This window comes from Marmota monax, unplaced genomic scaffold (assembly GCF_021218885.2).
Source record: "Marmota monax isolate L192 unplaced genomic scaffold, Marmota_monax_Labrador192_F-V1.1 WCK01_AAM20220418_F8-fsc00003, whole genome shotgun sequence".
NCBI classification, from domain to species: Eukaryota; Metazoa; Chordata; class Mammalia; order Rodentia; family Sciuridae; genus Marmota; species Marmota monax.
Genome location: NW_026694084.1, coordinates 7,905,139 through 7,932,022, shown reverse-complemented (window position 1 = coordinate 7,932,022; position 26,884 = coordinate 7,905,139). Strand labels below are relative to the sequence as shown.

At 33.3% G+C, this 26,884-nt stretch overlaps 1 protein-coding gene across 16 annotated transcripts in view; it reads right to left on the bottom strand.

Annotated features, from left to right (window-relative positions):
• The window catches only part of Vps13b (vacuolar protein sorting 13 homolog B), a 756,023-nt gene that overhangs the window by 618,559 nt on the left and 110,580 nt on the right, over positions 1–26,884 (bottom strand). For all 16 annotated transcript variants that reach the window (XR_006856245.2, XR_009228666.1, XM_046464889.2 and 13 more), the window contains exons 15-16: positions 26,041–26,235; positions 14,964–15,088 (exon numbers count right to left, since the gene is read on the bottom strand). Coding sequence is in view for 14 of the 16 variants with exons in the window: in XM_046464889.2 (XP_046320845.1) it covers positions 14,964–15,088; positions 26,041–26,235 (320 nt within the window). In the remaining 2 variants the exon portion in view is untranslated. The remainder of the gene's footprint in view (positions 1–14,963; positions 15,089–26,040; positions 26,236–26,884) is intronic.

Here is a 26,884-nt window from a genome sequence, read left to right as displayed (position 1 = left end):
GAAAGTAGATGAAATTTCAAAAAAAGGTATAAAAAAAAACTCATTATTAAAATATTCAATGAATGTAGCTTACTGATAGAGTGCATGCCTAGTGTCTGTGAGGTACTGGGTTCAATCCTCAGGACCACAAATAAATAAATAAATAAATTATTTTTAAAAATCAACATAAAAAATATTCAATGAACCAAAAGAAGATTAAAGGAATGAATTTTAAAAGCTCATACAGGAAATGAAATACTGTTAAGGGAATAAATATACTGGTGAAAAAAAAATCAAAACTCCTGGAAATGAAATACTCAATATATCAAATTTAAAACACACCTGAAAATACCACCAAGATAACAGACCACATGGAAAATAGAATTTCAAGAGCTGAGCACAGTGGTGTACACCTGTCATCCCAGGGGCTTAGGAAGCTGAGACAGGAGGATCGAAGGTTCAAAGCCAGCCTCAGCAATTTAACAAGACCCCAAGCAACTCAGTAAGACCCTCTCTAAATAAAACATAAAAATAGGCTGGGGATGTGGCTCAGTGGTTAAGCACCCCTGTGTTCAATCTCTGGTAAAAGAAAGGAAAGAAAGGAAAAGGAAATAAGAGGGGTGGGGAGAGGGAAGGAGGGAGGGGAAGGAAGGAAGGGAGGGAGGGAGGGAGGAAGGAAGGAAGGAAGGAAGGAAGGAAACAGAACTTCAAACCTTGAAGACAGAACTTCAGGCCTTTAACACGAAATAGTCAGACTGCAATAAAGGGAAAAAATAAAGAAAAAAAACGATCAGAATATATGAGAACTCTGGGATTCATCAAGAGACAAATCCTAAGAGTCATTGGGATAGAAGAAAACATGGAGATAGAGGCTAAAGGCCATAAAAACCTCATGTGTGAGATAGTAGCAAAAAATTTTCACCACCTTAGAAATGAGATAGACATCTACATATAGGATGCACATAGGACCATAAACAGATAATATCAAAAAAAGAATGTCCCCAAGACACACATAATCAAATTGTCTAACATAAAAAAAAGGAAATTTTATTAAAAGCTGCAAGAGAAATTTGTCAGGACACATATGGAAAGGAACCAATAAGGCTCATTTCTGACTTCTTAATTCAGACCCTAAGATCAAGGAGGAACTAGAAAGATAGAAGACACTCTAAAAGGAAAAAATTGGCATTCAATAGTGCCGTATCCAGCAAAGCTATCTTCTAGAATTAAAAGTTCCATAATAAGGATAAACTTAGAGAAATCATGACCACTAACCCAGCACTACAAAGAATACTTTAAGATAAACTGCACACAGAAAAACCCAAAATCAAACCCCAAATCTCCGAAGTAGATGAAGCTCGTTAGAAGAGGAACTGTATTAAAAGAAAAACAAGATAGAAATACATACGGGAAACTGACCAAAATGACAGCAAATAATCATCATCTATCCATAATACCACTGAATGCAAAGGGTTTCAAACTGCTCAATTAAAAGACAGATTGGCAAATGTATAGAATATAAGACTCAACTACATGCTGTTTGTAAGAGACTCATGTCTTAGGCAGACATTCATAAGATGAAAGTTCAATGATGGAAAAAAATATTACATGCAAACAGTATGAAAATAAGCAGTCTCCTAAAATAAATAGTCTCCTATTTGACAAAACAAGAATACATAAGAATGGTAAATATTTATTCCCCAAATGTCAGTGCTTGATTACAGGAACACTGGCTGATTTCAACACAACAATATCACTAACAGACAGATCATCCAAACATAAAAATAAATATATTTCTGACCTAAATAATATTATAAATCAAATAGACCTAACAGATACCTACAGAATATTTCACCCCAAAGCAGATGAATTCATTTTATTCTCAGCAGTTCATGGAGCCTTTTCAAAAATAAACCATATTTTACATCACAATTCAAGTCTTAGCAAATACCAAAAAAGTGATATAATCCGTGTATTCTATCAGGTCATAATGAAATAAAACTAGAAAGAAAGAGCAAAAAAATTTATAAAAACTACATAAACATGGTGATTGAACAATACTCTAATGAAGAAAAAAGGATGAGAGAAGAAATTCACAGAAAGATGTGAGAACAGAGACACAACGTATCAAAATCCCTGGGACAGCATGAAGGCAATTATAAAAGGAAGTTTACAGCATTAAGTGCCTTCATTTAAGAAATAGAAAGATTCCAAATAAATAGTCTAATGCTATATCTCAAGGCCTCAGAAAAGGAAGAACAACTTAATGCCAAGACAAATAGTAGTCAGGACATAATTACAATAAGAACCAAAATTAATAAAATTGAGAATTAAAAAAAATACAGTGAATCAGTGCAATAAAGAGTCGGTTCTTTGAAAAGATAAATAAGATTGGTAAAGCATTAACCAAACTAACTAAAAAAAAGATCAGGCCAAAATTAACAAAATTAGAGATTTAAAAAAAAAAAAAGGAAAATTCAAGAAGACACTTCTGAAATCCAGATGATCATTAGTAATTATTTCAGAAATGTACTCTCCAAAGGTAGAAAACCCAGAAGACACTGATAAATTTCTAGACATATCTGACTTGTCAAAAGTGAACCAGAAAGATATAGAAAATCTAAACAGACCAATATCAAAAAAATTGAAACAGCAATTAAAAGTCTTCCAAAGAACTTCAAAACCAAAGGAATTCTTAGCCACAATCCATCAGACCTTTAAACAAGAACTAAGGCCCATCCTCCTCAAATTATTTCATTAAATAGAAAAAGAGGGAACACTACCAAATTCATTCTATCATTGATACCAAAACCAGACAAAGACACAGCAAAGAAAAGTACAAACCAATATCCCTGATGAACACAGATGCAAAAATCCTTAATAAAATATTAGCAAACCACATTCAAAAAAGTGTTCAAAAAGATAGTACACTATGATCGAGTGGATTACATCCCAGGGATGCAAGGCTAATTCAACATGTTCAAATCAATATATATAATTCACCAAATAGAATTACAGACAAAAATCATATGATTATGTCAATAGATGCAGAAAAAGTATTTAATAAAATCCAGTACCCATTCATGTTCAAAATACTGGAGAAACTAAGGATAGAAGGAACTTACCTCAACATTACAAAGCCTAAATATAACAAACCTAATATATCAAACTGAATGGAGAAAAACAGAAAACAATTCGTCTAAAATCTGGAACAGACATGAATGTCCACTCAATATTTCTATTTATTATAGTCTTTAAACTCTACCCCCAAGCAATCAGGCAAAAGAAGGAAGTAAAGTAATACAAATTTTTAAAAAGTCAAATTATCTGTTTGCTGATAATATAATACTATATATAAAAGACAAAAAAAAAAACTCCACCAGCTGACTTCTAGAGCTGATAAATTCAACAAAGTAGCGCAATACATGATCAATATTCACAAACCAATAGCTTTCCTATACTTCAATAACAATTCTACTGAGAAAGAAATCAGGAAAACTATCCCATTTACAATAACATCAAAAAATAAAATGCACGGAAATTAATCTAACAAAGGAGGAGAAAGATCTCTACAATGAAAACAATAGAACACCGAAGAATAAAATTCAAAACCTATGAAGATGGAAAGACATCCCATGCTATTGGATGAGGAAGAGTTAAAATTATCAAAGTAGCAATACTACAAAAATCATTATCCATATTCAATGCAATGCCCAACCAAATACCAATGACATTCTTCACAAAACTAGGAAAAGCAGTCCTAAAATTCATTAGTAAAACAAAAAGACCCAGAATAGCAAAAGTCATCTTTTTTTTTTTTTTTTTTGATAGAGAAGACAAAGAGAGAGAATTATCAGTGGACACAACATCTTTATTTCATTTTTATGTGGTGCTAAGGATCGAACCCAGCACCCCGCGCATGCCAGGTGAGTGCGTTACCGCTTAAGCCACATCCCCAGCCCTAGCCAAAGTAATCTTAAGAGGAGTGATACTGGAGGTATCACAACACCAAATCTCAAGTTACACTACAGAAGTATAATAACACAAACAGCATAGTATTAGCATCAAAAGAGACATGAAGAACAATAGAACATAATAGAAGACAGACAAACCCACATAAATTATGATCATCTGAGAGTTGACAAAGATGCCAAGCATCAAAAAAGCAAAAAGATAGCCTTTTAACATACAGTACTAGAAAAACTGGATAACCATGTGGAAAAAAAAAGAAACTAGATTAGTATATTTCGACCCTCACAAAAGTCAAATCAAAATGGATCAAAGACAAGAATTAGACCAAAAATTTTGCAACTGCTAGAAGAAAACACAGGGTCAAAGCTCCAATATACTGGCATAGTACAAAGTTAAAAGAACCCAAAAGCACAAGAAATGAAACCAAGAATCAGTAAGTGAGACAAATTGAAAAGCTTGGGATGATGTTTTCTAAGCAGATTCATGGCATGAGACCAGGAAGACGGATAAACATTCTCAGTGAGGTGGGTAAAAAAAAAAAAAAAAAAAAAAAACTTTATGGGGACTTAATACTGAACTTTCAAAACAGTTTAGGGACTCAGAGGCTTGGATAATAAAATTTCAAAAGAAAAAAATAACACCACCAGTGCTGGCAACCACCAGGGCCAATTCAATGCAGGCAAACCACTGAGGGGAACTATGAAAGCCCAGATTTCAAGCAGCACTGTGGCATGTGTTGATGCAGAGAAATCAGAGATCAAGGACATCCCTGGACTAACTCAGTGAATGAGCTACATTATGTTCTTGTGTAGAAAAGAAGCTGCACATCTCCGAGCTGTTCAAGGACAGTCAAGACAGACGCCATACCCCCTCCAACGCTATGGCAGCTGGTGGCTGTGGGACCAAACCCTGATCCCTAGACCTTTGTAATACAAGCTAGGCCCCAAAAAACAGGAGAGAGAGAGGCCCGCCATATGACGCAGAGTGTGCCTTGAAAACCAGAAGAAATTCAAATACAGTTTTACCCAGAGGAATACCAAACACTCAGATCCAAGAGATACTGGATTCCCCTCACCTTTTGAGTCTGGCAGTTCTCAAGACCAGTGTGTGGGGTTGAGTGTGCACTTTAGACAGAGCCCAGGAAGCCAAGAAAAACTGGATTTACATGTGGCAGAAGGGGATGAAGGAATGAGTTCTCTGCTGTGCAAGCGAAACTGAGAATACATCAAGGCAGTTCAGACTTTAGTCGTGGATAAGCAGCTGCCTGGCTCTGGATCTGTGCTGATTGAAAATCTTCAGACCACTTTGTTGAGAGCCACAACCAAGTCAAGATGGCGCCTGGCGTTTTGCCAGAAGGAGTGGTTGAGAAGCAATGCCAGCAAGCCATTAAGATTATGATAATTAAGTTAAGCTGTGTATTAAGATAATGACTGATTGCTGTAATTGGATGATGCTAAATTGAAACAAGCTGTGTATTCAGTTGTGTATATAAACCTCTGCTATCTGGCAATAAGGCGGCTCCTGCTACCTCGGGTGCCCGCTACTTTTGAGTTCCCTTTGAGTTCCCGTTGGTTCTCGAGGAGTTCCCGCTGAGTTCCTGTTGGTTCTCGCGGAGTTTCCGTGGAGTTCTGGAAAGTTCCCGTGGGGTTCGGGCAGTAAAGTAGTTCCTGTTTGAACCTACAAGTGGCTCGTGACCTCCCGGTTATTTTGTGCCCAGCCAGACTGAGGCACCACTTGCCATTGAAAGAAGCGCTAGGGGACTAACTGAACCTAAACACTGCCTCCAGGAGCTCCCATCTAGGAAATATTCTCAAAGAATTCTACAGTGACCCCATCCTGAGAGTGGAGCAGGATGGGGTCACTGTAGACTCTCTAAGCTGCCCCACATCGTAAGAAACCACAATTTTTGAACTCCAACCACCAACCTGAAGAGCAACACAAAACGAAGAAGGTCTAGACAGGCTGCAGGTACTACTCTCATGTACCTCAAGAAAAAACAGAAAGAAAGAAACTTGGGAACAGACAACCAATATATATTATCACTGACAATTTTTGACCATGGCATTTGAAACAACTCCTTAATTTTTCATCAAAAACCTTTTCATTTTTATTTATTTTGAGTACTAGGGATTGACCTCAGGGACACTTTGAAAACTGAGACATATCCCCTACCCTATTATTTGTATTTTATTTAGAAACAGGGTCTCACTGAGATGGTCAGTGCCTGACTTTTGCTAAAGCTGGCTTTGAAATCTCAATCTTCCTGTCTCAGCCTCTTGAACTGCAAGGATTGCAGGCGTGAGCCACAGTGCCTGGCTAATTTTTGTTTTTGAATTATTTATATTATTTTATTTTTTTAATCATGTGCTTAATGGTTCGTGGATATTTGTACATATACATACTTGTCTAACTTTTCTCATTTCGAGCATTTATTGAAGGAAGTTATTTTTCATGACTCTGACCTGTAAGGGCTAGGGATTTTGATTAGAATATATTTTGTTGCTTTTTGTTGTTGTTTTCGACTTGTCTATTTCTCGATTCTCTTTCTCTCTTTTCTTTTTCTAAGAGCTCTCTCTTTAACTCTTCTTTTATTTTTTTTTTACTTCTACTTTCTCTCCTCCTACCTCACAATCATGAGAGCCTACATTTCTTTGACATTTTCCCATTTCAACTTTTGAAATAGCAAACCTTTTGCAATCTTCCTGTTTTTACTGTTCCAATTGCTTATCATACCATTTCTTTCTATACAGAAATTAATATCCATATATGTGATAATAAGAACAAAGTCTTTCATTTACTGCCATATACTGTTTGCATTGGTTGTTTTCATTATTTGTCTACCCCGAAAACATGACGTAGTAGAAACATTCAGGATATTATAAGTTCACAGAGTAGAAGCTCAGCTGGCTAAAACTCATACTGAATAAATGGGGTAGAAACACAAACAATATGAAAAACGGAATGAACCATTCCAAACAAATCAAAATACATCAATAACAGAATCCACTAATACCCAGTGGACTAAATGTCAGAGAAGGATTTTTGAAGGTTTATATTTACACTGATCTTCAAAACAAAAGAAGACATTAGGAGTGAAATCAGACAGAAAAAAGAGTAAGTGAAAGATAAGTTGAATAAAGAGATAGAGATTCTGAAAGAAAACAAGCAAAAATCTTCAAAATGAAGAAATCAATGACCAAATTAAAAATTCAAAGGAGCTGGGTGCAGTGATGTACTCCTATAATCCCAACGGCTCAGGAAGCAAAGCAGGAGGATTACCAACCTCAGCAACAGCAAGGCACAAAGCAATTCACTGAAACGCTGTATCCAAATAAAATACGAATAATAAGGCTGGGGGTATGGCTCAATGGTTGAGTGCCCCTGAGTTTAATCACCGGTATGCAAAAAAAAAAAAAAAAAAAGGAAAACATCATTAGCAGATGAGACCACTTGGAAGGCAGATTTTAGACAATGAAGACAAAATATATAATCTTGAACATAAAGTCCATAAACTACAGAGAAAAATGTTAAGAAACCATGAAGAGAATTTTCAAGAAATATGGGAAAACATGAAAAGATCAAATTTAAGATTTACTGGGATACATGAAGGCTCAGAAACACAAACTAAAGGAATGCACATTTTTGTCGATGAAATAATATCTGAAACTTCCCAAATCTTAAAAAATGAAATGCAAGATAAAATACGGGAGGTATAAAGGATTCAAAACATACAAAAATACAACAGAACCACATCAAGGCACGTTATTATGAAAATGCCTAACATACAGAAAAAGGATATTTAAAGGTGCCTAGAGACAAATGACAGGTCACATTTAGAGAGAAAACAATTGATTTCAGATGATTTGTCACCCAGATGCTAATTAAAACTAGGACGTCTTGGAATAATATATACCAAGCCCTGAAAGAAAATGGATGTCAACCAAGAACAGTATACCCAGCAAAATTAACCTTCATATTTGAAGAAGAAATAAAAACCTCCCATCATAAAAAAAAGTTAACAGAATTCACAACTAAAAAGCCTGCACTACAAACATTACTCAATAAAATATTTCATAAAGAAGAAATTAAAATTAAATAAAAACTAACAGAAGGAGGAACTACACTACAATAATCAATCTAAGTAGAAATTAATACAAATTAAAAACTAGAAATGAAAAAAAAACGGGGTAGAACAAAGGTCATCACTCAATAACAGCAATGACTATAAATGGCCTAAACTCATCAATCAAGACATAGACTAGCAGATTAGATAATAAAATAAGACCTCAAAATGTGCTGTCTCCAAGAGACTCACCTCATAGGCAAAGATATCCACAGAATAAAGAACAGGAAAAAAATGTCATTCACATATATCTTGTTAAAAACAGGGGTTTCTATCCTATCAGATGAAGTGAGCTTAAAGCCCACATTAAAAAGAAGGGACAAATGTTGAGAGCCACGGCCAGATCAAGATGGTGCCTGGCATTTTGGCAGAAGGAGTGGTTCCTGCTGCCTTCGGTGCCCGCTATCTTTGAGCTCTTGCAAGTTCCTAGAGAGTTCGCATGGGTTGGTTGAGTTCTGGTTGGGCTCTAGCGGACTTCCTAGAGAGTTCACGTGGGTGGAGTTCACGGTTGAGTTCCAGTTGAGTGCTCTCAAAGTTCCCCATGTTCTGGTGGAGTTTGCGTGGGCAGCGTGCCCGTGAGTTCTAAAAATAAAGTTCGGTCCTGCTTGAATCTTCAAGTGGCTGGTGATTTGTGCCTGCCAGGCACCATCTTAACCTTACGGTTGCTCTCAACAGACAAAGAAGAATTGCCAAACCAATCTTAGTGAGAAAAGGGAAACAGGAAGCATCACAATATCAGACCTTACATTATACTACAAATCTCTACTAACAGAACAGCATAGTATTGGCACTAAAACAGACATGTAGTCCAATGGGATAGAATAGAAAACAGAGACAAACTCACATAAATACACTTATCTCATCTTAGACAAAGTGACCAAAACCCTACACTGGAGAAAAGATAGCCTCTTCAACAACTAGTGCTGGGAAAACTGGAAATGCATATGTACTACAAGGAAATTTAGCCCCCATCACTCAAGGTGGATCAAGGTCATAGGCATCTGAACAGAGCTCCCACACCTATTAGAAGAAAATGCAGTCCCAATTCTCCATCATGTCACCTTAGGAACCAACTATCTCAACAAGATTCCGAAAGCACAAGAAATAAAATCAAGAATCAATAAAAGGGATGACAACAAACTGAAAAGCTTCTTCAACAGTAAAGGAAACATTCAAGAATGTAAACAGAGATCCTAGCGAATGGGAGAAAATCTTTGCCACTTACACTTCAGATAAGAGCACGAATCTCCGGGATATATAGAGAACTCGAAAAACTCAAAAACAAAAAACCAATAACTCAATTGATAAATGGATAAAGAACTAAACATGGACTTCACAGAAGAAATATGAATGGTCAACAAATATTTTAAAAATTCAATATTTCTAGAACTTACAGAAATGCAAAATAAAACTATACTTAGATTCCATCTCACTCTAGTCATAATGGCAATTATCAAGAATTCACATAACAAAAAATGTTGGCGAGGATGTGGGGAGAAAGGTACTGTCATACATTGCTGGTGGGGTTGCAAATTGGTGCAACCACTATGGAAATATAGAGATTATGGAGATTCCTTAGAAAACTGGTAATGAAATCACCATTTGACCCAGTTATCCCACTCCTTGGTGTATACCCAAAAGACTTAAAATCAACATAGTTCAGCAACACAACTACTTCAATATTTACAAGAGCTCTATTCACAATAACTAACCTATGGAACCAATCTAGATGCCTTTCAACAGATGAATGGATAAATAAAATGTGCTGTATATACACAATGGAATATTACTCGGGCATAAAGAAGAATGGAAAAAAATCACAAAATTTTCTAAACCTTATACATACCCATATTTTTTTCTCATTTCTATGATTTTTGAAGCCACTTATTTTTCGAAGATCAGTTTTTTGAAGTCTAGGGTGTTAGATTAGTAATATTCTAGTTTTCTTTTGCATTCTTTTACTTTTACATTTATTTTTAACTTAAAAAAATTTTTCTTCACATATACTTTTCTCTATCCCTTGATTTTTTTCTCTCTTACTCCGAAAACAGCCAATTTCTATTGTTCTCTCTTTCACTCTTCCTTTTTACTCCTATATTCACTCCTCCTCCCTCATTATCATCACATCCAATATCACTGTTTTTTTCCCTGCCTACCATTTGAAATTGTAATTCCTTTTGCAAACTTGCTGTTTTTAATGTAGACAAAAGCTGATCATATCCTTTCTGTTTACTGTGATAATTAAAATTATAGACATCATAGTAAGAAACATTCAGAGACACTATAAGTCCAACAGGTAGAAATTCTACTGCCTCTATTTATAATATTACATGGAAGGACACACAAAATAATAAAAAAGCAGAACAGATTGCCTCACACAATCCATGTTACTCCGGTAATAGAATCCACCAACACCACAGAGGAAGAAATGCCAGAAAAATAATTTAAAATATACATAAAGTAATCTGCAAAATAAAAGACAGTAAAAGGAGAGAAAACAGAGAGACAAGTAAGAAGTGAAAGAACACTACTAGCAAAGCTAGGGATAGTAGGAATGTACCTCAACACTGTAAAAACTACCTATGCTAAAACCAAGGCCACATTATTCTAATTGGAGAAAGATTGAAAGCATTCCCACCAAGAACTGGAACATGACTCTTTCACCACTTTCATTCAAACCCATCCTTGAAACTCTAGTCAGAGCAATTTTTTAGACAAAAGTAAGAAATTAAAGGGATATAAATAGGAAAAGAAAAACTCAGACTATCCCTACTTCCCATTATTCTATATGTAGAAGACACAAAAATCTCCACCAGGAAACTTCTAGAACTAATAAATGAATTCAGTAAAGTATCATTAACACGCGTAAATCAACTGCATTCCCATGCATCAGTGATGAATAAACTGAAATCAGGAAAACTATCCCATTCACAGTAGCATAAAAAAAAATAAAATAAAACGTTCTGGAATCAATCTAACAAAAGAAGGGAAAGACCTGAACAATGAAAACTACAGAATACTAAAGAAGGAAACTGACAAAGACCTTAGAAGATGGAAAGATCTCCCATGCTCTTGGATAGGCAGAATTAATACTGTCAAAATGGCCATACAACCAAAAGCACTACATAGATTTGATGAAATTCCTATCAAGATTCTGATGATGTTCTTCACAGAAATAGAAAAAGCAGTCATGAAATACATTTGAAAAAATAAGAGGCCCAGAATAGCCAAAGCAATTGTGAGCAAGAACAGTGAAACAGAAGACTTTACAATATCAGATCTTAAATTACAAAAATGGCAAGGTATTGGCACCAAAATAAATAAATAAACAAGCATGAAGACCAACAGTACAGAATAGAAGACACTGCACTGGGACAAACCGACATAAATCATGTTCTCTCACAGTAGACACAGGCACCATGAACCTATACTGGAGAAAAGATAGCCTCTTCAATAAATGGTGCTGGGAAAACTAGAAATCCATATGAACAAAATGAAATTAGACTATGTCTCTCACCCCACACAAAACTCAGTTCAATGTGAATCAAGGACCTAGGCACTAAAATGAAGACCCTGCACCTACTAGAAGAAAATGTAGGCCCAAATCTCCATCGTGTCATCTTAGGAACTACCTTCCTAAATAAGACTCCCAAAGCACAAGAAATAAAATAAAGAATCAATAAATGGGATGGCAACAAACTAAAACCAAGCAAAGGAAACAATCAAGAATGTAAACAGAGATCCTAGACAATGGGACAAAATCTTTGACACCTGCACCTCAGACAAAGCATTAATCTCCAGGATATATAGAGAATTCAAAAAACTTAAAAACAATAAACTAAATAACCTAATCTATAAGTGGGCAAAGGAACTAAACAGGGACTTCACAGAAAAAATACGAATGGTCAACAAATATGATAAAGTGTTCAACTAAAACTACACTGAGATTCTCTCTCACGCTAGTCTGAATGGCAACTATCAAGAATTCAAGTAACAATAAATGTTGGTAAGGATGTGGAGAAAAAGGTAAACTCATACACTGCTGGTGGGACTACAAATTGGTGCAACCACTCTGGAAAGCAGTTTGGAGATTCCTTAGAAAACTTGGAATGGAACCACCATTTGATGGAGTTATCCAACTCCTGGGCATATACCCAAAGGACTTAAAATCAGCATATTATAGTGATACAGCCACATCAATGTTCATAGCAGCTCAATTCACAATTATGGAACCAATCTAGGTGCCATTCAATAGATGAATAGATAAAGAAAATGTGGTACATATACACAAATGAATGCTACTCAGCCGTAAAGAAGAATGAAATTATGGCATTTGCCAGTAAATGGATGGAACTAGAGGATATCATGCTAAGTGAAATAAGCCAATCCCCAAAACCCAAATACCAAACAGTCTCTCTGATAGGCAGATGCTGACTCACAATAGATGGAGAGAGTGGAGGGAGACATGAAAGTTCATTTAATTGGGACAGGGGTAAGGCGGGGGGGCAAAGGAGGAGAGAAGGGAATGGGAAAGACAGTAGAATGAATGAGACATAACTTTCCTCTGTTTATATATGAAGACACAACAGTGTAACTCCACATAGTATACAATCAAAACAATGGGAAGTTATACTCTATATATGTATGATATGTCAAAATACATTCATTCTATATGGCAAAATACATTCTATTAGTCATGTATAACTAAAAAGAAAAATTTAAAAATATGAAATAAATAAATTACTCTTAGTAAGCAGCATCTCAATTGATTGAATTTTGTATGTATTACTTTCAATTTACACTTGCTAAAGTTATGTTGAAGATAATTTTTCTATTTAAGAAAACTAATTTCAACAAACTATTTAATAGCAACATACTTCTGTAAAATAAGGCAAAAGAAAACTCACTGAAATAACATAGAAGGGGTCATGTCTAGAAAAACAACAGAACACACCCAAATAAAACTTAACATTCTGTGATCTATGTCTTCAGTATTTACTGGAATATTTTTAGATAGGCACAGACATTTTAAGTCACAGCAAAATTTTTTTAAATTTATAATTAGTTATACATGACATAAGAATAGAATGCATTTTGACACACTGTGCACAAATGGAGCACAACTTCTCACTCGTTCAGCTATACATGGTGCAGAATCACACAGGTACAGTAGTCATACATGTATACATGGTAACACCCATCGCATTCCAATGTTCTTCCCACACCCATACCCTCTCCACTCCCCTCACTCCTCTCTGCCCAATCCAAAGTTCCTTCATTCTTGTCTATCCCCCTACATTAAGGACTGGCATCCACTTCAGAGAAAACATTCAGCCTCTGGCTTTGCAAGGTATTGGCTTATTTCACTTATCATGATATTCTCCAGCCCCATCCATTTACTTGGAAATGCCATAATTTCATTCGTCTTTAAGGGTGAGTAACATTCCATTGTGTACCTATACCATATTTTCTTTAACATTTGACTTTATATAAACCTTAGATATCCTTAAAATGAACATATTTAAATACTCAATTCTTTTCATGTAAAGGTTACAATTCATTTTGGAAACTAGGGTGTAATAAACAGCACTGTACACAAAAAAATTATTTTGGTCCTGTAATTGATAAATATATTAGCACATAATTGAGATATCCATTTTCAGAAATGATTATTAAAATTGGTACTCACACATCAACTGTGACAAATCTGTACTCTTTCTTAATACATTAGAATATAAAATGTGGCTGAAATACAACATGTTATATACATAGAAATAAATATACTATCTATCACTATAAAACGTAATAAAGGATATATGAGGACTATGGATAAATAAAGGCAAAATGAACTTTACCAAGAATAAGAATAATAACATTAAAGTGGAACAATTTTATAAAGGAATTCATACCAAGACTATAGAACAACTTCTTTTTTTAATTACCTGGATCAATAGGCAACTTTCATTAAAATGTGAGCATTTACCTTACTAATTTAAAAGTTAAATACTATTAAAGAATTTAAAGCATTTTGGATTTTTAAAAATACCTATTTTTTTCTTTTAATAATAATAAAAAAAATCAACAAAATACTCTGTAAAAATAAGATTACTGGAGCTTAGGGCTCAGCAGTAGCACACTTGCCTGCCATGAATGAGGCACTGGGTTCAATTCTCAGTACAGCATGTAAATAAATAAAATAAAGGTCTATCAACAACTAAAAAAAACTCTTTAAAAGATAATAAGATTGCTAATTAGAATGAGAAAGCAAAAAAATACTTTACAAACAATTGAAATATTTCACATTTTCAAGTGCAAAAATACTTTAATTTCTTTAATATATTAAAAGCATTATTTTTAACTAAAGTGATATGACTAGACAATATTACTAGAAAATATGACTTTTCTATAAATCTCTTTGAATTTAAGTAAAAATGACCTCCAACTAAAGCAACCCACACTGAATAAAAATAAGAACTAAAAAATCAGTTTCTTCCAAAATGTAGCTATGATGACAAACATTATAACTTTATATGTAATGCATATGCTTTGCTCAGTGGCTGTGAATACATTTGAAATTATTTAATACATGAATACTCAGGCCTTCATATTAAAAGCACCTCTTTTCTAAAACTTTTAAAAGGCGGGGTACACTTGCTCTTGCAGTATCTATTACAATCTGAAGCTACAACACCTTCTTGAACTTCAATGATATATCAACAATTACTATTTACAAAAAAAGACACGATAAACAAACACATTTAGACATTTACACTATAATATAGTTGATAAAGTACTAACATATGGACGTAAGACAGAAATATTTTCTTTTTCCTCCCTAAAATTATAAAATGAAAATTAACGTAAAACACATTTTAACATAAATGCTTACCAGCAAGTGGGGAATTTCAGAAATTTACCATAAAGAGCAGTGCTGAAGGAGGGAATAATTGGTACAGGTAAGCAGTAAGATCCACTGACATCCAAAGATGTCAGTCCTGCCTGAAAACCAAATATCTGGAAAAAAGAAAAGATCCAAATGTTCACCAAGTTTTAATACGCACAGGATAAAATGTCAGTTTCAATTTCCTGTAAAACAGATGTATAATATGCTTCAATCTCTTTCTCTATTTCCAAAATTATCAACATTTTCTTTTGTTGATAAAAGAAAACTGAAAACTACAAGATATATTTCATTGATATCCCTAAAAGATCACCATCTTTTGGACTAATTTTTTAGGCTTCATATTTTATTTCTATATGTATTCTTTCTGTGTTGTTCTGTGATCCACTGAAATATACATCTTTTTCTATAAAAGGCTGACTGCATGTTCCACATTATAAATTATAAATTAGTATTATCTGACAAAAAGAGTATTAACTACAAGAACAATGTTTAAAGTGTCTTTTGCCTTCAAATTGGATTATGCACACACAACAAGTATATCCAAAAATATCCTAAAATATTAATTCTTTCTCCTTTATTCTATGAAAATGATAGTAAATTTGAGGTTCATACTCCAGGAAATTTGGTTCATGACATAAATTAATCTTTATATTAGGTATACACTTAAAAGGAGCAGATCACAATTTTTAAAAATCTCAAGAGCAATGCCTGAAATTCCTGGACACTGAATTTCTCATAATAGAAACATGTCAAACTGGAAAGGCCAACTGACAGCACTGCAAAATAAAGGGTTATTGTTTACGAATAAAATACAAAAGCAACTTAACCTCAATATTTATCTTCAGTCATTATATTTATTCTTGGATTTATAATGACTTCATGCATATTAAGCCACTTTAACATTTATACCAAATACATTAAAACATATTTAGAATTTCCTCATAACCAATTTTCAAAAACAAATTTATTCCGTTAGCATACAACAATGATCAATTTCTTAAAAAGAGGGCAGGAGGTATAGCTCAGTGGTAGAGAGCACTTCCCTACCATAAGGGAAGCCCTTGGATTTGCTCTCCAGCATCATAATAATAAAAATTTTAAAAAAAATTTACCTATTTTCAAATGGTTTCAAAAACCTATTATGCCCCTAACATTTATCAAATTCACAGTGTCAAAATTCATTCTTCTGAAATTAGTTTTCAATAACCAAAAAACAGAGTTTAGAGAATAAGACATCAGAAAGAATTACATTATCAGAGAAAACTGCTTTTTAATGGACGTACCCATCTAAATACTATCAAGAAAAAATCATAATGGTATATATTAATTCCTACAGTTCCTACTCTTAACAACTGGCAAGAATTATTTAAAAAACATGTTTCTAATACTAAATGATTGCTTTACATTTTAACTTAAAAATTAAACTATTTCATATTCATTCATTTTGAAAACCTTTTCAGGGCAACAAAGTTTGCAAACTACTATGCTGGGAACTGTATAATTTCGGCATTTCCTCCAAAAGGCCCAATATTTAAAAGGTTCTGAAATTTACACGTATATGACAACACAAAGCAAAATTATTAAAACAATGTCTATTCAGGAGGCTGAGGAGAAGGATTCCAAGTTTGAGGCCAGCCTTAGCAACTTAGCAAGACACTGTCTCAAAATAAAAAATAAAAACTGGAGGATGTAGCTTAGTGATAAAGCACCCATGGGTTTAATCCACAGTTACAAAAAATAAAAAAGTCTAACCTCTAACCTCCAAATATTTCTAGAGTTATGAATAAAGCTGAACAAAGGTAATACTGTATCACATAACAACTATGCTAAACTAGTAACTCTCTCAAAGTCACCAATTTTTCTTTAAGCCCCCGCAGTATAATTATAGACACTATCATTAATAGTATTCAGAGGAAATTGGATGTAGAGGAGATCCCCTGCTGGTTATTTGCAGAATTACAAGGGACTCTGGGGAAACTAAATTATTCTATTAATTTAAAAAAAATATTATGCTTATGTGTTGTTCTGAGATGCTCCTAAGAAAATATTCAAGCAGATAAAAATTATAATGAAGAGAGGACTGCTGGACAATTAAATTACCTTCTATATAGTCTCAAATGATTATATTTACAATAGTGATATTGTGCTTCCTATAATTCACTATGGCAAAATATTATAAAATAAATCCTCAACTCTCTCTTTCAAAGTACAGCATTTAGATACATTGGAAGGACTTACATAATCTAATAATTTGTCGATAACCTTTGACTAAAGTTATAAATAGCTCATATGGGAAAAGGAAAACAAGCCCACTGTGAACTAAAGTTGCTGTCACAAACAATAGTTCACAGATTCAGAAAGCAATTAAAGTGCAGAATTCTAAAAACTAATTATTTGAAGTAGTAAAAATGCTATCAAGCAAAGAAAGTTAACAACCAATATAAGTTTTACCTAAAGACAAAATTGAATGAGTTAAAAAAAATTAAATTTAAAAAAAACTGAATGAGTTAAACATTGTATTAAATTAAAAGATAAATAGAATGCCACATAACAACAACAACAAAAAAAAAAAAACCTCATTTGGCAAACTATAAAAATATATCATTGATATTTTAACATTTTATAAGAATTGTTCTTAAAATAACACATCAAATACAAGAAACTAAAATAAACTTCGAAATACCAATAAAATAACTTCAAGAAGAAAAATTAAACATATAACATTGTAATATTAAAAAGAAAAAATATTGGAAAGCAGTATGGAGATTTCTTGGAAAGCTGGGAATGGAGCCACCATTTGACCCAGCTATTCCCCTTCTCGGTATATTCCCTAAAGACCTAAAAAGAGCATGCTACAGGGACACTGCTACATCGATGTTCATAGCAGCTCAATTCACAATAGCAAGACTGTGGAACCAACCTAGATGCCCTTCAATAGACGAATGGATTAAAAAAAATGTGGCATTTATACACAATGGAGTATTACTCTGCATTAAAAAATGACAAAATCATAGAATTTGCAGGGAAATGGATGGCATTAGAGCAGATTATGCTAAGTGAAGCTAGCCAATACCTAAAAAACAAATGCCAAATGTCTTCTTTGATATAAGGAGAGTAACTAAGAACAGAGTAGGGACGAAGAGCATGAGAAGAAGATTAACATTAAACAGAGATGAGAGGTGGGAGGGAAAGGGAGAGAAAAGGGAAATTGCATGGAAATGGAAGGAGACCCTCAGGGTTATACAAAAGAACATACAAGAGGAAATGAGGGGAAAGGGAAAAATAATACAAGGGGGAGAAATGAAGGACAGTAGAGGGGGTAGAGAGAGAAGAGGGGAGGGGAGGGGGGATAGTAGAGGATAGGAAAGGTATCAGAACACAACAGACACTAGTATGGCAATATGTAAATCAATGGATGTGTAATTGATGTGATTCTGCAATCTGTATATGGGCTAAAAATGGGAGTTCATAACCCACTTGAAGCAAAGTGTGAAATATGATATATCAAGAACTATGTAATGTTTTGAACAACCAACAATAAAAAAAAATAAAAGAAAAAGAAAAAATAATTAAAAGTATGAGATAACTATATTTATGTGGGTTTGTCTCAGTGTCTTCTGTTAAGTTCCACTGGTGTCCATGTCTGTTTTAGTACTAATACCATGCCATTTTTGTTACTATAGTTCTGTAGTATAACTTGAGGTCTGGTATTGTGATGTCTACCGCTTCATTTCTCTAAGAATTACTTTGGCTATTCTGGGCCTCTCATTTATCCAAATGAATTTCATGAGTGTTTCTTCTATTTCTATGAAGAGTGTCACTGGATTTTAATAGAAATGGCCTTAAATCTGTATAACAGTTTTGATAGTATGGCCATTTTGACAATATTAATTCTGCATATCCAAGAGCATAGGAGATGTTTCCTTCCTCTAAGGCCTTCTTCAATTTCTTTCTTTAGTGTTCTATACTTTTCATTATAGAGGTCTAGCACCTCTTTTATTAGACTGATCACTAATATTTTATATTTTTAAGGCTATTGTGAATGGGATAGTTCTTCTAATTCTGTTTCAGTTTATTCATCACAGATGTATAGGAATGCAGTTAACTTACATGTGTTAATTTTATAACCTGCTATTTTGCTGAATTAGTTTATGAGTTGTAGAAGCTTTCTGGTAGAGATTTTTGCATGTTCTAAATAAGGAATCATGTCATATGGCAAATATGGATAGTTTGAGCTCTTCTTTTCTATTCATAAGCCTTTAATTTCTTTCTTTTGTCTAATTGCTCTGGGTAAGGTTTCAAAACTATGTTTGGAAAAAAAAGGGGTGAAAGGGCAGCCCTTTCTTGTTCCTGTTTTGAGAGGGAATGCTTTGATTTTTCTCAATTTAAAATGATGTTGGCCTTGGGTTACCATATATTGCTTTCACAATGTTGAGGTATGTTCCTACAAATACTAGTTTGTCTAGTGTTTTGAGCATGAATGGATGCTGAATTTTGTCAAGTGGTTTTTCTGAATATATTGAGAATATCATGTGATTCTTCTCTCAAAGTTTATTGATGTGATGAATTACATTCATTTATCTCCATATACTAAAACCAACCTTTCATCCTTAGGATGAACTGCACATAATCATGGTGCACTATCTTTTTAATATGTTTTTGTACAGGATTTGCCAGTATTTGATTAATAATTTTGCTTCTATGAGAATCAGGGATGTTGGTCTGAACTTTTCTTTCCTTGATGTGTCTTTGGTTACAGTTATCTCATATTAGACAAAGGCACCATAAACATATTGGAGAAAAATAGCCTCTTCAACAAATAGTGCTGGGAAAACTAGAAATCCATATGTAGTAGAATGAAATTGAACACTTCTACCCCTGCACAAAACTCAACTCAACGTGGATCAAGGACTTCAGCATTAGAACACAGACCCCGTGCCTATGAGAAAAAAATACAGGCCCAATTCTGCATAATATCAGTTTAGGAATCGACTTCCTCAAAAAGACTCCTGAAGCACAAGAAATAAAATCAAGAATCAATAAAATGAATGACAACACATGCGAGACCCTGGGTTCGATCCTTTACTCTTCACAGTAAAGGAAACAATCAAGTATGTAAACAGAGATCCTAGAGAATAGGAGAATATCTTTGCTATCTGTACCTCAAAACATTAATCTCCAGGATATATTTTTTAAAAACTTTAAAAAAAAATTAACACCAAAAAATAATAACTCATTTAATAAATGGGCAAAGGAACTGAACAGACACTTCACAGAGGAAGAAATAAAATCAATCAATAAACATGAAAAAATGTTCATCATCTCTAGCAATTATAGAAATACAAATTAAAACTATACTAAGATTTCATCTCACTCCAGTCAGAATGACAATTATCAAGAATTCAAGTAACAATAAATGTTGATGAGGATGTCGGGGAAAAGGTTAACTCATGCAGTGCTGGTGGTACTGCAAATTGCTGCAACTACTCTGGAAGCATTAAGGAGATTCCTTAGAAAACTTGGAATTGTAATAGTCCATTGTATGGATGTACTACATTTTATTTGTCCATTTGAACTGTTTGTATTATTTAGGTATGTGCATTCATATCTAGGTTTTTATTTCTCTTTGGCATACAATATCTAGGAATGGAATTGTTTGGTAACATGACAACTATATATTTTAAATTTTTTATTTGTTCTTTTTAGATATACATGACAATAGAGTAAATTTTTATAAATGAATTCAGCAAAGTAGCAATATATAAAATCAATACCCATAAACGAGGGGCTGGGGTTGTGGCTCAGCGGTAGAGCACTCGCCTCACACTTGTGAGACCCTGGGTTCGATCCTCAGCACCACTTACAAAAATAAATAAGTAAATAATCAGGTGGGAAAAAATAATTTTAAAAATACCCATAAATGAAATGCATTTCTATATATAAGTGATGGATCCACTGTTAGAGAAATTAGAAAAACCACCTATTCATAGTAGCCCTCCAAAATAAAATACTTGAGAATCAATCTTACAAAAGAGGTAAAAGACCTGTACAAGGAAAACTACAGAACACTAAAGAAAGAAATTGAAGAAGACCTTAGAAGATAGAAAGATCTGCCATGCTCTTGAATAGGCAGAATTAATATTGTCAAAATGGCCATACTACCAAAACTGTTATACAGATTTAATGCAAATTCATATTAAAATCCCAATGACATTCTTCATAGAACTAAAAAAAAAAAAAATCAGTTACAAAATTGATTTTGAAAAATAAGAGACCCAAAATAGCCAAAGCAATTCTTAGCAAGAGAAGTGAAACAGGATATATCATAATAGCAGATCTCAAACGATACTACAGAGCAATAATAACAAAAATGGCAAGGTTTTGGTACCAAAATAGACATGCAGACCAATGGTACAAAATACAAGACACAGAAACAAACGCACATAAATATGGTTATCTCAGGGTAGACAAAGGCGCCAAAAACATATTGGAGGAAAAATAGCCTATTCAACAAATGGTGCCGGGAAATTGGAAATCCATATTTAGCAAAATGAAATTAAAACTCTCTCACCCTGCACAAAAATCAACTCAAAGTGGATCAAAGACTTAGACACTCAGACCCTGAGCCTAATACAAGAAAACATAGGCCCAAATTTTTATCATGCTGGCTTAGGACCTGACTTCCTTAACAAGACTCCTAAAGCACAAGAAGTAAAATCAAGAATAAATAAATGGGATGGATTCAAACTAAAAAGCTTCTTCTCAGCAAAAAAAAAAAAAAAATCAATAACATTATGAGAAACCCTACAGAATGGAAAAAAAAAAAAATCTTTACCACACGCATATCAGATAGAGCAATAATCTCCAGGATATATAAAGAACTCAAAAAACTTAAAAATTAAAAAAAAAAAACCTTATCAATAAATGGGCTATGGAACCGAAAAGTTGACAGAAGAAGAAATATAACCTTTCAAGAAGCATGAAAAAAGTGTTCATCATCTCCAGCAATTAAAGAAATGCAAATCAAAACTACTCTAAGATTTCATCTCACTCCAATCAGAATGGCAATTATCAAGAATACAAGCAATAGTTAATGAGGATGTGGAGAAAAAGGTACACTCTCATATTTGCTGGTGGGCATGCAAATTGGTACAACCACTCTGGAAAGCAGTATGGAGATGTCTCAGAATTCATGCCAACTCTCCCAATTAATAAATTCATTAAATGAATGGAAGTTTAAAAAATTCATCATATAGCTAGTACAATAAAAACAAAGTATAGAAAACTTGGAATGGAACCACCATTTGACCCAGTTATCCCACTTATCAGCATATAACCAAAGGACTTAAAATCAGTATACTACATTGATGCAACCACATCAATGTTTATAAGGAGCTCAGTTCACACAACAGCTAAACTATGGAACCAAATAGATTCACCCTTCAACAGATGAATGGATAAAGAAAATGTGATACATATACATGTAATGGAATATTGCTCAGCCATAAGGAAGAATGAAATTATGGAATTTGCAGATAAATGGATGGAGCTGGAGAATATCATGCTAAGTGAAATAAGCCAATTCCCAAAAAACAAAGGCTGAATGTTTTCTCTAATAAATAGATGCTGATCCATAAAGGGCGGGGGAGAGAGGGGGACAAATTAACTTTGAATTGTGCAGAGGGGAGTGAAGAGAGGGATAGGGCAGTGGGTATGGGAAGAATGACAGAACCAGACAGACATTATCACCCTATATACATGTATGATTATACTACTGGTGTGACTCAGAACCATGTACAGCCAAAGGAATGAGAAGTTATGCTTCATCTGTGTACAATGTGTCAAAATTCATTCTACTGTTATGTATAACTAATTAGAATTTTAAAAAATTTTTAAACCTGTATTACAAAAAAAATTCAATTATTACATTTCAAATTATGTCAACTTGAAACTTTGGAAACGTTTTTCTTCTTGTTCTTTTAAGTACCTACCATAATCCTTAATTTTGCCTACTAGCCTACAAAGCTTATAATATTTACTCTCTGACCCTTTAAACAAAAGCTTGCTTCACTCTTGCTATGGAATATACATTGAAAATTGAAACAAATGAGTATTAGCATAGAACTACTTTCAAATTCATTAGATCCTACTAAAGTAATTTGCAAAATTACTTGCCTATCAATCAGTTGTATATGAAAGCACCATTTCCTCCCAAATCCCTAGGTGTTCTGATTCTATCTTAACAAACCTACTTGATCTCTCTTAAAGCATCTGTTTTACTTGATCCTTATGCATAACAAAGCCTTAAACTTGTATATTATTTAACAGCTTAGGGTAAATTCACATAATTTTGTACATTTCAAATATGAGATGCCTTGAAAGGTCTTAGCTACTCAATGCCATACATAAAGCATGGATTTACAAGATAAATAAAATGAACTTGTAAGGTACAGGCAAGTTTTATTTCTGATAAGAAGGGTTTGGGAAGATGTTGGTAAAAGGATATGAAACTTCAGTTAAATGAGAGGAAAGTTCATGAGCTCTGTTGTATAATATAATGATGATAGGTAGGTTATAAATTCTGAACTTTGAAAATTAATGAGATTGTGTTTTTACCACAAAAAAGGTATTGCATGTGTTAGCCAGATTAAGCCTTTCCACAATGTGTACATTTTTCAAAGTATGTAGCATGTAGTATGTGATGAACCCATTCACTGTCAATGAAAATAAGAGTTTTATCTTCTTATTTTCTACAAATTCATGCCAACTCTCCCAATTAATAAATTCATTAAAAGAATGGAAGTTAAAAGAATTCATCATATAGCTAGTACAATAAAAACAAAGTATAGAAAATTAAAACTCAAGCATTTGTCTGTTTTTAATGGAAAATTACAAAATAGGCCAAACATAGAACACACACAAATCCTCTATTATTATAATACTAAAACACTAAATATAAAATTTTGAAAACTTCCTCAAAGGTCACTGAAATCACAAGAAATATACACTGCTTTATACTTATTAACAAAATTGCATTTTGAGTCAATTTGAAATAGTCAAATAAACAACAGCTCTCTAGCAAATTCTGAAAGTATTAAAATGTACTAGGTCACATAAGTATAAAAAAATGAAACAAAAAAATTTGGGGAGGGACCAAGGATTGAACTCCGGGGTACTCGACCACTGAGCCACATTCCTAGCCCGACTTTGTATTTTATTTAGAGAGGGGATATCTCACTGAGTTGCTTAGTGCCTCACAGTTGCTGAGGCTGGCTTTGAACCTAGGATTCTCCTGTCTCAGCCTCCCAAGCCACTCGGATTACAGCTGAGCGGCACCACACCAGGCTAAAAAATGAAACAAAATATTTAAGACAAGCAGGACTTGAGGTTTTATTTCATAAAGTATTTAATACTCCAAATATCAATAAATGGTTTTCTTGCCTATGTTATACCAATTCCTATTCTGCTCAATAACTTACTTCTCCTAAAACATTAAACTTATCCATTATAGCTGTATTTAAACTAACCACAATAGAAAAGACAACTGGAAGGTATATGTAGCAAAAGTCCCTTTCTTGAAACATAATTGCTCACAGACTAGACTATAACTTTTACATTACACTGGAAATTCAAGTGAGCTTTAACACATTAACAAATAGAAATGATGAACAACTATTCCATTAACTTTCATGTCAGTATGGATGGTAACCATATTGGTGATCAAAAATTTGGTGACCATTTTCCTAGAGGATGACGAAATACTTTGTTTATTAATGCAGAATGTCTGCAATATGGAAAGAAAATATTCAAAAAATGAACATAAGCAGAATATGTTAGAAAATATAGGGAAATGCCAAAAACTAAACCGGCTTAAAGAAAAAAGACATGTACTCTCAACATTATTCTAATATTCAGATTATATCAACATGGGAATGAATTAAAAAGCTCAAGGATAATATGCTCAAGATATCCAGATTCAAAACTATCTTCTGCTACTTTTTGTATGACATGAGACACTATGATAGATCATCATAATAACAGCCCCCAATGAATCACACATCCCTATGTTCAAATCCCTTTGCAATGTTATATGATGATCCTCCATCAAAGGAGACCCGCCTCTTGAAAACGGATTTTTTCCAAGGTCATCTAAAACACTTGTCCGTCTGCTCTATGTGATTAGAAAATAGTTGTATTTTAACATCTTATTTAATCTACAGGTGATGTAAAACTATCATTTTTAAATTGATTCCTTTTTATTTGACTAATATAAAATATATAAGAATTTTAAAACATTATAAACCATTGGCCAGAGATTTTTTTCATGAAGTCCTTTAATCTTTTGGTATTTTTCATGGAATTTAGTGTTTTTATAATACTTATTCTTGAATTGGACATTGTAGGGTTTCCTTTTATTGATAAAAGAAAATTTGATTAGGCAGATGATAAGTCTACTTAGGAATATATATCTGTATTTACTTCTAAAAATATTTATAATTCAACATTTGAATTTATTATTTTTCTGTGTACATATTTGTACTGGAATACATTACTTATTTAAAAAAAAAAAAAAACAGAGCTGGGCTGGTCACAGCTTCCAAAAATCACTTTACTTAACTATATTTGTAATAATAAAAAAGATTTGTCTCTTTGCATCAAGAATTAACATCATTTCAACTAAAAAAAAGTGGCCAAAAACCTAGCATGTGAAACTATTTTTATGAAACCTTATGCTGAACATAAATAAATGTTCCCTTCAAAGAAATCATAAGTCTTTTAAAGCACCCATATTAAACTGCATATAAAAATAATTATCAATATATAAAATCTTCAAAAATTATATTAAGCAAGCATCAGACAACTAATTCCAAATAGCTTAAAAAATTCTTTTTATTTTACTGAATTACTTTGTAACAATGAATAAATCTATCTTAGATCTTATTTTCATTTTACTTTATGCACTACTAGTTCTATGAAATTATAACTCCAGGAAAAAAGAAACTTATTTGACATTCCCAAAGTGAAACACATAATAATAAACAAGAAAATTCATTTTTCATACCTTAAGATAGCAGTGAACATAGCAATAATGAAGCAGATTATCAGAAGGCTGAGTAAGGCTGCTGACCACATGCACCAAATGCTCAGCATACATTGGGACAGAATGTTCCAGATTGATTTTATCCACCAGTATCTGAATGGATGGCAAAGGACGAAGAGACTGGAAGTTTGCAGTATTCATGAAATTACTTGAGTTCTAGAAAATAAGAGTATTCACTTTATATTTTAGGAGTACAGCAGTCAACTAATATACAATTCCTTCTATACAAGCTTCAGACTTGCACATTTTGCAGTTATAGTAGGTCAATCTAGAAATGATGCCTTTATATAGAATTCTCTTGCTATAACTAAATATGAATATCTGCTTTAAGTATGCCCCATATTTTAAAGAATGCATATTTTTTCTAAAGGTTCATAACATTTTAGCTAAAGCTTTTTTATTTTTTCAATCAACTTCACAGTATGTACTACATGCCTCAGAATGATGAAAACACTTTCTTAAATTAAGCTTAATCATTCTAAAAATTTGTCTAAATATTCAAGAACTAGCAATCTTTTGTTTTCTTTCCCTTTACTCACATTTAGATGACTACAGAAAATAAAGGACTATATCATACAGTGTAAAAGACATTCACAATAAGAAAGTATGCAGAAAGGAAAAAATAACTGATCCCAATCATACTAACAATATTTATATTAACAGCACATAAAGTCATAGGAATCTTGAGGAAGGCTTGGTGGTCTCAGTGTTACAGAACCATCTAGAGCATCTAAATAAATATGTGTAAGTTTCAAGATATACAGAGAATGTGCCCTAATTAGTAAGTAATCTCTTCCTACAGGTA